A 13711-nucleotide genomic window follows, 5' to 3' on the forward strand; every position below is an offset into this window, starting at 1 on the left:
TTGACAAATGTCAGTGGTTGGCGGCAGAGTAAGGCCGTTAAACCCACAGATAAAATATAAGCTTAACAGTTTAAATATGTGGCACACAAGAATAAAACTTTACATCATTGGTCGTGTAGGACGATAGTAGCGACATGAGTATATACTGTTTTTTTTTAAATAGTACGCTAGCTGTTTTCGGGTGGTTTCATCTGAAAACGAAACGCTTTAACGATATGAAGTTCTTTTCTTAGTCCTTAACCAAGCTAAATTGACTAACTGTGCCCACTTGCGGTAAAAGGACTGAATTTGCTAGTGCCACGAGATTCCTTCTTATATATTTGCAAGGCCACGGAGTACGCAATTTCACAATCTAGAAAACCATAAAAACTTTGAAATTTGGGCTGGTTGGTTGCAAATGAGTAGGAGTAGAAAGAAGCCTACCTCACTACAATCATTACATCTGAGAACCTTTTATTAATACTAGTTGTTTTAGTGGAAAAGTAATTTTATACACCATAATAAACTACAACACCTTTTATTAAACAGTTTGTCATAAAACATTATCTACATTAAAAAAAATCAACCCTAAACACAAATGCATTAGATTTGAGGGAAATATTTTTTTGACATTAAACAAAATAACAAATACATATAATACACCCTATGAAAATTAAATTGGATGCAATTTAAATGCTATATTTTCTGTTAACCTTTATTTGGTAAAATTACTAAAGTAATATGAAGCAAAATACAATCTGTAACAGAAAAGCATTAATAGTTTAATTTGATTGGTAATAATATTCCAGGATATATTTTTGTTACCTATTTATTTAACTAACAAACTAATATTAAAGCATAGACATGCAAAGAATTCCTTCCCATATGTATTGTGTGTCATAATAGGAAATTAATTATTAGAATTCTAAAATAGTCTTTGTGATTTTGGTTTATCGTGGCATTGGTGGCATGTTCGGCATAGGTCCTGACAGTGCAGTGTTAGTTCCCAGCAACACCTAAAATACAAAATACTTTTTATTATCACAATTAAATAAAAATAAGTGTATGACTATGACATATGTTTTTAGATTTGAGTTTGGATAATTAATAATCTATATTTTGCCATAAACAAAAGTACTAGACATCATTGACAAAGTTTAGTCTAAGTCTTATATGAATTATCTTATACATATTGTATTGGTATATTATCAATTCACATATTATAAAAACAATATAATATATTAGTTACTTATCTCACCTGTTTCTGTTGTGACTTTTGCATTTCCTCAACTTGTGCTCTTTCAACTTCAAATATGACTGGAGCAAATAAAATCACAGATGAACTTGCCAAAATCCACATCACAGAGCGGGACAATCCATATAAAGATTTCACTCCAGACCTGAAAAATTGTAGTGATAAATTTTTTTTTTTAGTGTTTGGTTCTAATTGTTCTTAAATATTTCAAAACAAAATATATACATACATATATACTAAGTAAAAAAATTAATTGCCATTTTTATTATTAGCACTTCAACATTCTTTTGTTTCGAATCTAGATACTAGTATTGAAAGATGCTCAAACTTTTGTTGCTCAAACAATTTAAAGCCTAAAATATTTATTTACCAAGTTTTAGTTGTCAGTGTGTATGTGCCGCTTCGCACGCGATCAGGAAACATTTCTGATAATCCCCATAATCTCTCCGAAAGAGTTTCATCTGGTTCCTAATAAGGAAATAACATAATTGGATAAATATAAACATTGAGCATGAAAGAAAATCTTTTTCTATCTCTAATCTTTAATAAAATAATCTTTTTAACTTTATTACTGGGATAGAGGTGATGAATGAAAGGAATCACTAATGTTTCTGCTTCTCCTATAGGATAGGACTCAGTACAATAGACATTGTAACAGTTATGACCGCAATCTTTAATTTACGTGCATCTAATAATTATAAATAACACATTTTTTTATCGAAAGAAAGGTTATATTTACATCATCATATTCCTTAAGAGGTCCAGCCGACACAGGAGTCAATGCAGATGGTGATGTTCCGAGCTGTAAGAAATAAGAATTGCTAAGACAAACATCGCTAATGCTGTCAAGTACATTTATAATGATCACTTATTTCATACCACAGGAGTAATAAATGAATCTTCGGGTCTACGTTCTGGAGTATCATCTTTACTAGCTGTCAGTGATTCCATACCGCTATCGTTTTGTTCCGGGTCATAAGTTAAATCCATGTACATGTTATGGATAACGTTTAGATACGATTTAGTCTAATCTTTAACACTTTAATAGAAAGATACCTCGTGCTAAGTTAGTCAAAAAACGTAAGGAAAAGTTAGGACTTGTACCTCACTAAAACGTCAAATTCATTTGCATTAGGTCACAGACAAAATATAATCAAATAAAAGGCATAGATAGCAAATAGTCCAAAGGGTAAAGTTAAATAACATTTAGGAAACGTACTTAGGATCTTACTTCAAAACCTTTCGTCTCGAATGTTTGTAATTTTATATTATTGATTTAGTTTATACCGTAGCTAAGTTCTTATTTGAAAAGGTAGTAAATTATTAGATTAATTTATTTGTATAAAATTTTTATGGTAGAAATGTGCTATGGCGTCTTAAGGCGGAATCATGTTTATCGATAGGCCTATCCTCTACCTGCACTTTTACATCCTACATTTAGCCACCCTGGTTTTGTACAATACGCATTTTTAGGGTACAGAGGGAATTTGTCAATTATGATTTCTTATTAAGATATAAAAACTTTTACTTGACAATCACTTGGCGAACAGCAACAGCGAAGGTCTTCTTCGTTCATTCTAAGTGACTAAAATCATTTCTTGAGCATCATCGTATAACAATTTTCAGTGTTTTCTATATTTTTTGTCAATTACTTAGTCGTCGAAATATTTTTATCGAATGACATTTAAATGTTTATCTTAATAATTTCAGCAGCCAGCGATCTGTTCTTATGTTTTAATTATTTTTTATACAATATGCCACCGAGGCAACAAATACGCTTTATTTTATGTAGTCAGTAAAATAAGAATTAATGTAACATAATAAAATAGAATTCAGAAAATTCACGATTTCTATATGATCTGTGTTTTTTAAAAATCGAAATGTACAACGATACTCTGTAACTCTGAATGACATCAATCAGATTTCTTGTCAGATACGAAAATTAATTGATTGTGCTCTTTAATATTATTGTTTTTTGTTCCTTAATGATACCCTGAATTAACTGAAATACGGAGTTAAATAATGCTAAATTTCTTATACCAATAATTTACTGTGATAAAAAATAGTCACTTAATATAAATTTTGTGTTTTTCAATGAGTGTGCAGTTGACATCTTATTCGTATAAAAACTTCCCTGTAACCAATTGTAACATATGGTTAATTGTGTTTATAAAAATTAATCGTTGTGAATTTCATACGAATTTCATCAGTGAATACTCAAGCACACCATAACAGCATTGGGCAAAAGGTAAGTCTTAAATACCTGAGTAAAGATTTACGTTTCTAGTATACATTCTTTTTACATGCTAATGGCATGGGCCTACCATTTTGAATATACTTAAATTTCGATTCGAAAAATTATGTCTATGGTGTAAAAAACTCCTATGGGTTTATTAAGTGCCTTTTTTGAAGTAATGTTTCTCCATGGACCTTCTCTTTTATAAACGACATTTAACTCTTATGGCACAGGTCAGCAAGTTACACTAGTTTATATGAAAAATTATGAAAAAAATGGTTGTAGCTCTATGCAATCTTGTTCAATCAATTCACATTATTTTTTCAAAGGGCAGTATGAGTTGTGAAGTATATAAAATTTGCTGCTGCTGCTTGCTTGTTTCGTGACAGCTACTACAGCAGCTAATGGTACTGCACTGAATGTTCAAAGTGTAACTGTAGATTTTAAATTCCATGTTAAACTCTTTATACATAAGTCATGGATGTGGCCCAGGGTGGGGGGCATTGGGGGCTAATGACCTACCCTAAGAAATATGAAAAACTAAGATGGTATTATATTTACAATCTTTGTTCATAGTTTTGAGATAAAAAAGTTGTAGCCATAATTATCTAAACTTTTCCAAACACAGCTCAGTTTGTGACATGTCACAGGGAATTTCATTCAGTCTGCCTTTGGTATGTAATTCAAAGGCAAATTAACTACTGCTTTGCATACAGTACCATCAAATTTTGTAGCAAGTTCATTTTCATATAACAATTATTGTAGTAGTATAAAATACTAAAATTGCTATATAATTTTTTTTTAATATCATTTCATATAGATTTGACAGTCACTGCACATCACATGAGCAGTTTAGTAATTTTAAATGACCGCGATATGATTATTCAGTAGCAGTCATTTGACCGTATGATATCAATTATCATTAGCCCAATACAATTTACTTTAACCGGTACAAACCGGTTTTATATTCTTAGGGTGAGTTGCACCATATCGCCGGTTACCGTTAAAGTTAAAATTATTTGTAACAGTAATATTTGGAATAACCTTAAAATTTACTAAGGATGAGTTACATTAACTAACTATAAACCTTAACCAGCACATTCCCGATAGTTACGTCTCCGGATGTTCATGATATTCGCTACACCAGTTTTGCACTGGACAAAATGACGTCATATTTGACACTAATCATAACCGCCCGATTTTGGGCGGTTATAGTTAGCGTTACGGTTAGTGTCAGTTCGGTAGTGTCAACTGTCACAAGGTCTTATCTTCAAAAGCACAAATAATGGAAAAAGAAAATCTCTACTATTATCCTATACGTAATCCAGAAGAATAAAGTCTTGCGTGCCCGGAAATAATGGATTTCCAAGATGGAACTTGAAATTTGGCCAAACATTCAGTTTGGACAAATTTCGAGTGTCTAAGGCCAGAGCAACAGCGCTTGTCCCTTTTCCCTTATTTAAAAAAATGTCCTCCATAAAAGGTCAATTTATAATATGCATTGACAGGACAATTTATAATATGGAAAATAAATAAGATGCATTTATATTTGTATAATTTTATTGCTTCATTTTTGGCGCTACATATTTGAGTAGTAAAGTAAATACAGTTTCAATAATGGCCAAAACTAGTTTATTTTCACAAGAGTGCCATTTTCTCCATCTCCGTGGGCAAAAAGTTTATGTCACTATAAAATACCATGCGTATGAATACATAAATGTAATCGGCGAAACATGAATTTCCAAACATTTTAATTTACGTAAATGTCATTCTTGACACTTTAGTGACATTCAGGTTTAAATGTTTCCATTGTAAAAACGAAAAATACATAAAACCTCTGTGAGAATATGTTTTTGCACTTGTAACCCTATTATAACTTTTACGATAACCGGCGATTTGATGCAACTCACCCTTAATTAAATGTATTCAAAGATATCAGTTGTATGTCAGTTTGCAATGCTCATTATATTTAATGAATTATCTTAATACATTAATGTTGTTTGTATATAATAATTTACTCTTAATATTCATGAACATATGTTATAATTAAATAAGTCATGCTTTAGTCTTAATCAAGCTTTAATAAATTTCAGTTAAATATTTCTGTCTCGTTTTCTCACGACATGGCACATAGCCAAGATCCTCGCATTCCTGGAGCGTTGGTCTTTATGGCTGTGTGGAAAATTGTATGTCAACTTGAGTGATTAATCTTCTGAGACATATTGCTAGTTTAACATGCTCTGGTTAAGGTCAAGGAGCTTTGTTCGTTTTTGTATAATGTATAGATAAGCCAGTATAACTGCTTTTAATCATTTCTTTCCTCATGCTTTTTGTTGTTTTTATTGGCCTTGTTTTGATAGAGGAAAAGTGTTTTGAGGAAACCGATTCGATTTAGTTTGCAGCTGCTCGACTGATTGTCATTTGTCTTCATTCTCTCGTGACTGGACAATTGTTCGAGCCAATTGTACATGACAAGGAAATGTTACCGAGAATTAAAATGCGACTTTTGCTTCTGACTTTTACGTTATTGAAATACGTAAGAAATAGGCAAAACATCAGTTTCTTGTATGTCAGATTCATCAGTATTACATAATTGGCGAAGTGAAAAAAATATGAACATTGTGACCTTTACTAGGTTAAAAAAATCAATTGATCGTACATTGTTTCTGTTTGTAGCAGTCACAGGGAGGTCAGGCCATTGAGGTGATTCATTGTTGCATTGTTTTGTTACTTCATTTCTTATTGAATTCTCTGACGGGATTGTTGATAACTTTTTCCTATGAATAAATGTTTAAGTTAAGAATTAAGCTGTTGGGTGATTTTATGAAGTTACTATTTTCGTAGAGAGTAGGATTTGTTTAGTATTAAAATAGATGTAATAGTTAAAGCCTAAAGTTTGTGTCTATAATTTTATCTATATAATTATCAGTTCCAGCAGAAGCATAACTGTATTTGAAAATATAACTTCTATCTTAAACATAATTTTTTGCTGTTTTAGAGTATAGGAAGCAATTGTCATCTAACAGTAGTTTGGTGTGTAATTTGTTTTTATAAGATTTTTTTAAAATCATTTACTTCACTGGTTATTGTGGCTTTACCCATGACAGCTATGACGTCACGGCGTCTTGTTCCTTATTGTAGGTCATTTAAGTATGCCGAGGTGTTTGATGTTCTGTGGACTGTAAATACTTTTTCGGGTGTTTCTTCTTGTTTTCTACTGCAATAATGAATACATACATTTTAGAGTCTTTGTTATTTTAGCTTTTAAATGACTAGCGCAGTATTACCATTTTTATCAGGTATTACTTGTTTTCTTTTGTTAAATAGTAATAATTAAATTCTTCTTTTTGTTTTACCATTAACAATCTAATTCTGTATGCATACATTTTGCTGTTTAAGTTATAAAAAAATTATTATCTTGTATTAGAAGTCATAGATGAATGTAAATTGGATTAAAGCAATGCGCAGCTTATGCATATTGTTTATAGCAAACAGAACTGGAATTGCGTATTAATAATGTTTATTGTACCATGTTATGAATACTGCATTGAGATGACTTTGACTTTTGTAATATTGTACTTATGTAGGATTCCTTATTTTATCAACATATACTCATGAACCCCTGACTTTAAATGATTTTGTTGAAAATATTAATAATAGTAGATTGTCTCATTGTAATAATGTAATAGTGCTACATTCTGACAATGAGACAATGCTATCGACTTTTTTTATTGACTTTGAGAGACTTGAGACATAAAAATTTGTATGACGTCGTCATATATATCCCTTGTTGGAAACTTTGCTGTATCATGTTGTGATCCATCGCAAACTCCAGTTTGAGACTTTTATTTCATATATGTGATGATTATACGCATATGTAACATCCAGATTGATAAGAATGTACAAAGTGCGATTGATCACTTCACCTCAACTAGTTAGCAATGACCTATAATTAGTGATAACACTAATAATGGATGTCAGGGGAAATGTAAGTAAGCCTTTACACTACGATTGAACTTATAACCTCTTTAGCGATTAACCTAGCCTTGTTAAATTATATGCATAAATGCTAAATAACTATTGAATGTGCTTAAAACACCATAGCAAGTGAACCAAGTGACATCAATGGTAGTGTAAAATATTTCCGTCTATGTGCTAAATCTTGTAACAAAAAACAATAAAACATTGTGCTCGCGTGTTTCTTGTTATTATATCGATAATTGCCGAGCACATTGAGCTTGTGGCTTCTTATATTATGTTTTTTCTATTGTAGTATTGTGTGTTTCCTATTATGTTTGCAGAAGTTTAATAAAATCTAAATTTTTTTAGCGACATTACTATATTTTTTAAACAGAATTTTTATATCTAGAATATGAGAAAGATAAAATCTTTGCTGATTTATTCTAATTATATATAGATAGTAAGTTTAGACTTGCGTAAAACATACAATCGGCAATCACAGCAATATTTTTAATAATACTTTTAAAAAAAAATCCCTTTACTTACGACAGTCTATCTAATTTAACTTCTAACTAATATTATAAATGTGAAAGTTTAGATGGATGGATGGATGGATGTTTGTTAGAGTTTGTAGCCTAAACGGCTGAACGGATTTCGGTGAAATTTGGTACAGATATAGAAGATAGTCTGGAAGAACACATAGGCTACTCACTTTTGTTTTTTTTTTTAATTCCACGCGGACGGAGTCGCGGGCGAAAGCTAGTAGGTTATAGATTTTCACGCGTTTAATTTAGGGTGTGAGTAAATTGAAAAAATACACATGCGAGAAAGGAACAAAAGCTACAAGCCAATAGCAGCAAAGAAGCATTGCCATAGTATTGCTAATTGTTAGCCAATGGTTAAGGCCTTCATTGTTATTTGTGTATATGAGTTTTGACATTTGCAATTGAACGTTTCACAAATGTAACAAAAAAAAACAAGGTTTTATATAATCATGTGGATGAAGGCACAGGAACAGCTAGTTAAAGATATTTAAGAAGTCCTAAGAAAGTTACGGATGAGTACGACACGATTTCTATTGTAGATTAGAGAAACTCGTAACACGTCTTGACTGCGAAGTGCGGTTCATGGGTGACTTCCGTACGAGTTACATATAACCTGTTATAAGATTGTTCATGAAAATAAATGTAATAATTTATTTTTCCTAGTAAGCTACGAATGGTATCAATTACATCCTGTAGTTGTTTAGAAATGATATCATATATGCCGACTATCAATTTCTGTGAATTACCGTTATCAAAACAATGCACGTAGTAGTACTAAATACGTACCTTTATATCTGCATTTACTTCTGACGAGCAAAGAACTATTGAATACTCTGAATTATTCTTAGGGGAATGAAAATTTAATAGGTATGGTTACTTTCGGGTTTACCAGTGAAGGTGTGATCTAAAAACATCATTTAAAAAATTAAAAACATGTATCTTTCTTTTCTATCTAAATGATATTTATTACAAAGAGAGAAACGGATCGTTTAAGTAATGTGCGTTGTGATGATAAATTTATAATACACAAATATTTTAATTTATAAATAACCAGTCTGAATTCTTGAGTCGATTCTAGGGGAAAGCTCCTCACGTGTTACTGGCACATGACTAATCTAAAAACACCCGTTGAATTTAATACAGAATGATGATAGGTGGAATGTCCTCTGGAAAACTTTGAAACTTTGCGATTCGACTACTTACGATGTTCTTGGACATTGCTACCCAAACATTTGTATTGCATATTTGAAGGGGTTCAGCTTGTGTCGTTATTTAGATAACGAAAGCCTTTCGTTGGAAATATGACACGATTCGTAACCCCGTATAGCGAATTTGCAAAATAATAAAACTGAATGTAAACACACAAAAAGTATTTACGCTTTATTTGAACTATTTAACCTACAGTCGTCGATAACCCTAGACAATCCTTAGATTGTGCCTCTAACCCTAGTGTCGTACTAATTCATAATTTTTTGGATCTTTACGTAACGACCAATGAATTAATGTTAAAGTGCACTATTTCCGTCACGACCGTTCGATGTTATATGCGATACGGCGCCGCGGTCGCTATTTATTGCCTACAGTTGGAGTTCTGCCAGGCTCCGTTTGACAGCGATGCTTCGTTATACGCTTACTGAAAAACAGGGTTCGATGGCATGATTAAATTATTAAGTGTGATGTATCTGATTGTGTACAACACGAGTTGCTTAATCGCAACAGCTGCCTTATGAAGGCGTATGTAATATATTATCCGACTAAAACTGTGTCGTCTACCTTACTGAGTTGGTTTACTGTCGCGCTGAGGCGGCTACTTTGCTCTCCTATCGATCTGTGCATAAATTTTACATAAGTTTGATGTAGGTGTTTCGTTTGCACAACTCTACATTTCGTGTGTCGTCTATGTGCTGGATCGATTTCTATTACATTAACTAACTTGAACGATTCTCCTTGAAAGGTTTGGTACAATTTACATATCTCTAATTCTACTTTAAAAGCTCTAATAATATGAGCAATAACTTTTTTGTGACGTTATGATCCCAAATTGTGGATAAGAAATGGTGCAAAATTATCGTTACTCTTATTTTACTGCCCTGTTTTTAATATGTCAAGAAAATATTAATTCTGCTTCAATATTTGTCATGTTAAAGCTTTAGATTGTCGCAATTATACTCGTAGATTTTACGTCCAGTAAACTAATAAATTAGACATTTAACCATTTAAATAGGTCATCTAAAAACTTTAACGCACTTGAAACGTTTATTCTACAATAATACGGATATTTATTAAATGGGGATTTTAATAAGTTAATTTTTTGCTTAGAAATATGTTTATTGAAACCTTCTAGGTGTTCTTGTCGGTGTATGTAAGTGATTTTAGAATGTTCACCTGTACTTTTACCTCGTCTCTTTGCTTATTATCACAGAAAAGTTCTCCCAGGCTATTACCATTTGAGTATTTGTTATTGTCAGTGTCAAAGTTGTTATTGTCCATCACCGCGGAAAGTGAGATTGTTTTTAATTCCTTGTTATGATAGGCAATCTTCGTGGATGATTGCGACGATGTACTCAAATACCAAATGTTATAAGACAAGTTTCCATTCCCGTAAACGATGGATCTTAATTACCTGATGCGTTCTTCCATTTAAGGCGGTGAATTGTATAACTTGCTTTTATAAGTGTGCTCCGTACTGATTATTGGAAGCTCCATGCCGCTCTCTCGTTCCCCTAACACATGTTTAGTCAGGGACTTGAAAAGCGAGTGTATCTTAATTTCTTTATTATTTTTTAAATATGAAACATACACATTCAAATCTTATTTCTATCTATCACAGTTTACTCGTATATCACTATATCTATGCCTAATTTAAAAACAGTAAAATTTTACAATGCAGTTACATTAAAAATGCAATATAGACTAGATAAATAACTAGCTTTAAAAATTCCAATTAAATTATCTAACCGTTTTATTACAAAATCTACAACATATGATATTATCGTAATATTGTAAAACAATCCGTGAGATGAAATGGTGAGCGCTGTGTGGGGTACTTTGTTACAGGTTTTCTCGTACAATGTGTTCACTGTTGCCCTCTGTGCAACGATCAATGAACGTCGGTAACCATGTGGCGGTGGTGGCAGACGGGGGGCGGGTCTGTGGGCGTATCGGGGTGCAGTTGATAGTTATAGGGCAGTGGGAGCGTAGAGCGGCGTCTCTATGTCTGGCACGGAGGGCGCAGGACCCGCATCATTGAGCGCCGTGACGTCACCCCTAGGGCGGCCATGTTTAATATGATTTTGTATGTATACCGATGAGTTGAATGGTTTTTTTGCGTGATAAAGAGGTTTGGTTAGCTTCACCGTAGTACTTTTAGGAATAAAATTAAGTTTACAAATTGATTTTACGTATTCTAAATATTATTTCCTTCAATTTTGAATATACCTATCTTTATCAAATATCCGCGACGTAACAATTCCCTATATTGTAATGTATTTGTCTAGGATACAAAACCCTAAAGTAATTTCCGTACAGTTCAAGGTAAATGGCCACCCTACACCCGCCCCCTGTCCCCAAGGCCAAAGCTCATCCGAGTCCAACCCTCGATAGTTCTTTACACTTGACATTGTTTACGACGGAGTACGTGACCGATTCAGGCTCGCACGCACTTGGCGACACAATCGATTTAAGAGGTAATCGACCAGATGAGATTAAAATACGTGGTAAAGTTGTATATTTTAACATTGTAGTGAGGTTTAGTTGTTATCTTTTAATGCTAGAAGTATTTTATGTCATCACATAAATTGCAACTGTTTACTCATAAACAATATAAATTCACTTATTATCTACGCAAGTTGCATTTTCTGTCATATGTTTTTGATTTATTTCCAATGCCAAGAAGTGTGTGCGTGGGTTTACGGATCCTCAAGAGGTACGGTAAACATGCTAAATTTAGATGAACTCTTTGTATAGTCATATTTATAGCGCAGTTCTGTCAATAATGTTCGTGTCAACACTACGCCCACGTCAGCGCTCTGCATTAATTAATATTTACCTTAACCAGGCATTTTGCCATGGCTTTGTGGTACGATTTGAAAATAAAGATCATAAAGCCATTTGTGGATAGTATTACCTGAATTTCCAGTAAGTATCAAGTTAGAAATCTCCTGAACTTCAGTTGTTTTTAAAGAAAGTTGTTAAAGTTACATATATTTCAATACATACATTTTTAAATTGTTACTTATTTTTAATCTTCAACTCGCTTGGTCGCAAAGAAATTTTCCATTTACGTTCTCCACCTTTGATGTAATATAAAGCCATACTTCATTCAACAATATCAAATGCTATATAAGTGTTTAATGTTTTATCACAGGATTACTCATTCAAACAACGATAACGTGAACATTTTTAAATTAAATTTATCGCTTTATTGTGAGTGACTTCTATAGCAAACTTTGGAATCTTTTATATTTCGCACATTAATCCCCATTAGCAGACGACAAGATATGTCATGATCAGCCTTGAGCTTGGATCTGATTTATCGGGGATCGTATTACGCACTGCGGCAGTAAAGTGTCCTTGAGATCGGCCGGTGCCTCTGTTTTTCATTAATCTGCGACTCTTTGTTTGACAGGACACTAAATGATAGATGTCTATACGCATTGTGCGCAACAAAGAGTACATTAAACGCATCATTTAACAGCGATGCAGTGCAAAGTCTAATTGATCGATCAGGTCAATATAAAGAGAGTTTATCGCTAGAGCGTAGGAGGGCATCAGAGAAACTGTGTAGGCGTTTGCAAATCTGATTTAAAATTCCCGTAAGCGTTCTCTTCGTAGGTCAAGTGTAAAGAACGTGATAAAAGCTCAGGCTATGCTAGCTCACTGCGAAATTGCATTTTATTTAATTCTGGAACATAATAAATTTTACTTTAGTAGTTTACTTTAAATGTACTTTATCAGTAACAGACATGTAATTGGATAAACAGTAAACATCTTTAAATGCTCTGTATTGTTGAGTATTTTTCGACATTAGGCCCTCGTTAGCTATTTTACAGTCCTGATAATACTTAACATCACCCACCAGTCGATATTCATAATTTATTTATATAGCTATTTATATGTGGAATATACTATAATAGTTTTATCAACGAATTAATTATGATAGTGCATGTGATAGCTATTGTAAATGGTTCATTTAACCCAATTGCTAAATGTAAACATGGCACATGTGCAAATATATACTAGATTATAGATATATCTTAGCAAGTATAACATTTATCAGGGCATTGATGTGAGAAACTATATTGTATCTACCATATATACTATTCGTATATTGTCATCCGATATTTACATAACGATTAAATTGTCTTGCACCAGTCCAAATTGTAAGATAATATTTCAATCTGTCTTGTTTCAATAATCCTTCACAGAATGAGTTGCAAATACCGCATAGTGACAGTCAAAAACACCGTGTCCTATATCTAAATTGATTTAACAGCCATCTTTGTTCTAGGTTTAATTAGGTTTTCCATAATTGAAAGCGTTTTAAAATTATGTCTTGGGAGAGTCAACTTGATTTATTAACCAAGACACTGACGCCGTATATATTTGTGATAGTTATTTGACATTCGGACTATTATTATAGTATGAGATTAACCTTGCTGGTGTCATTTTATGATAAATTTTATTTAAGATTCTTTCAATCTCAAGGTCAAAATCTCGACGCCTCGAAAATAGCTT

At 32.6% G+C, this 13711-nt stretch overlaps 2 protein-coding genes across 3 annotated transcripts in view; one reads left to right on the forward strand and one right to left on the reverse strand.

The window, feature by feature from the left end:
* Positions 1 to 790: 790 nt before the first annotated feature.
* On the reverse strand, positions 791 to 2912 carry LOC106108604 (mitochondrial import receptor subunit TOM22 homolog). 2 transcript variants are annotated; one of them, XM_013289849.1, is made up of 5 exons: positions 2763 to 2912; positions 1974 to 2036; positions 1605 to 1702; positions 1238 to 1379; positions 791 to 995 (listed from the first exon to the last, which is right to left on the reverse strand). In XM_013289849.1, exons 1-5 carry the CDS (start codon positions 2808 to 2810, stop codon positions 930 to 932), a joined length of 417 nt encoding a protein of 138 aa, XP_013145303.1. In that variant the 5' UTR covers positions 2811 to 2912; the 3' UTR covers positions 791 to 929. The 2 variants fall into 2 exon arrangements, with proteins under 2 accessions (XP_013145303.1, XP_013145302.1); XM_013289848.1 differs by lacking the exon at positions 2763 to 2912 and adding an exon at positions 2114 to 2367.
* A 287-nt stretch (positions 2913 to 3199) lies between these two features.
* The window catches only part of LOC106108602 (inositol hexakisphosphate kinase 2), a 36225-nt gene continuing 25713 nt past the window's right edge, over positions 3200 to 13711 (forward strand). The window contains exon 1 of the mRNA XM_013289847.1: positions 3200 to 3482. The gene's annotated coding sequence lies outside the window, so the exon portion shown is untranslated. The remainder of the gene's footprint in view (positions 3483 to 13711) is intronic.

The sequence above is a fragment of the Papilio polytes genome, unplaced genomic scaffold (genome assembly GCF_000836215.1).
Source record: "Papilio polytes unplaced genomic scaffold, Ppol_1.0 DF821511.1, whole genome shotgun sequence".
Lineage (NCBI taxonomy): Eukaryota > Metazoa > Arthropoda > Insecta > Lepidoptera > Papilionidae > Papilio > Papilio polytes.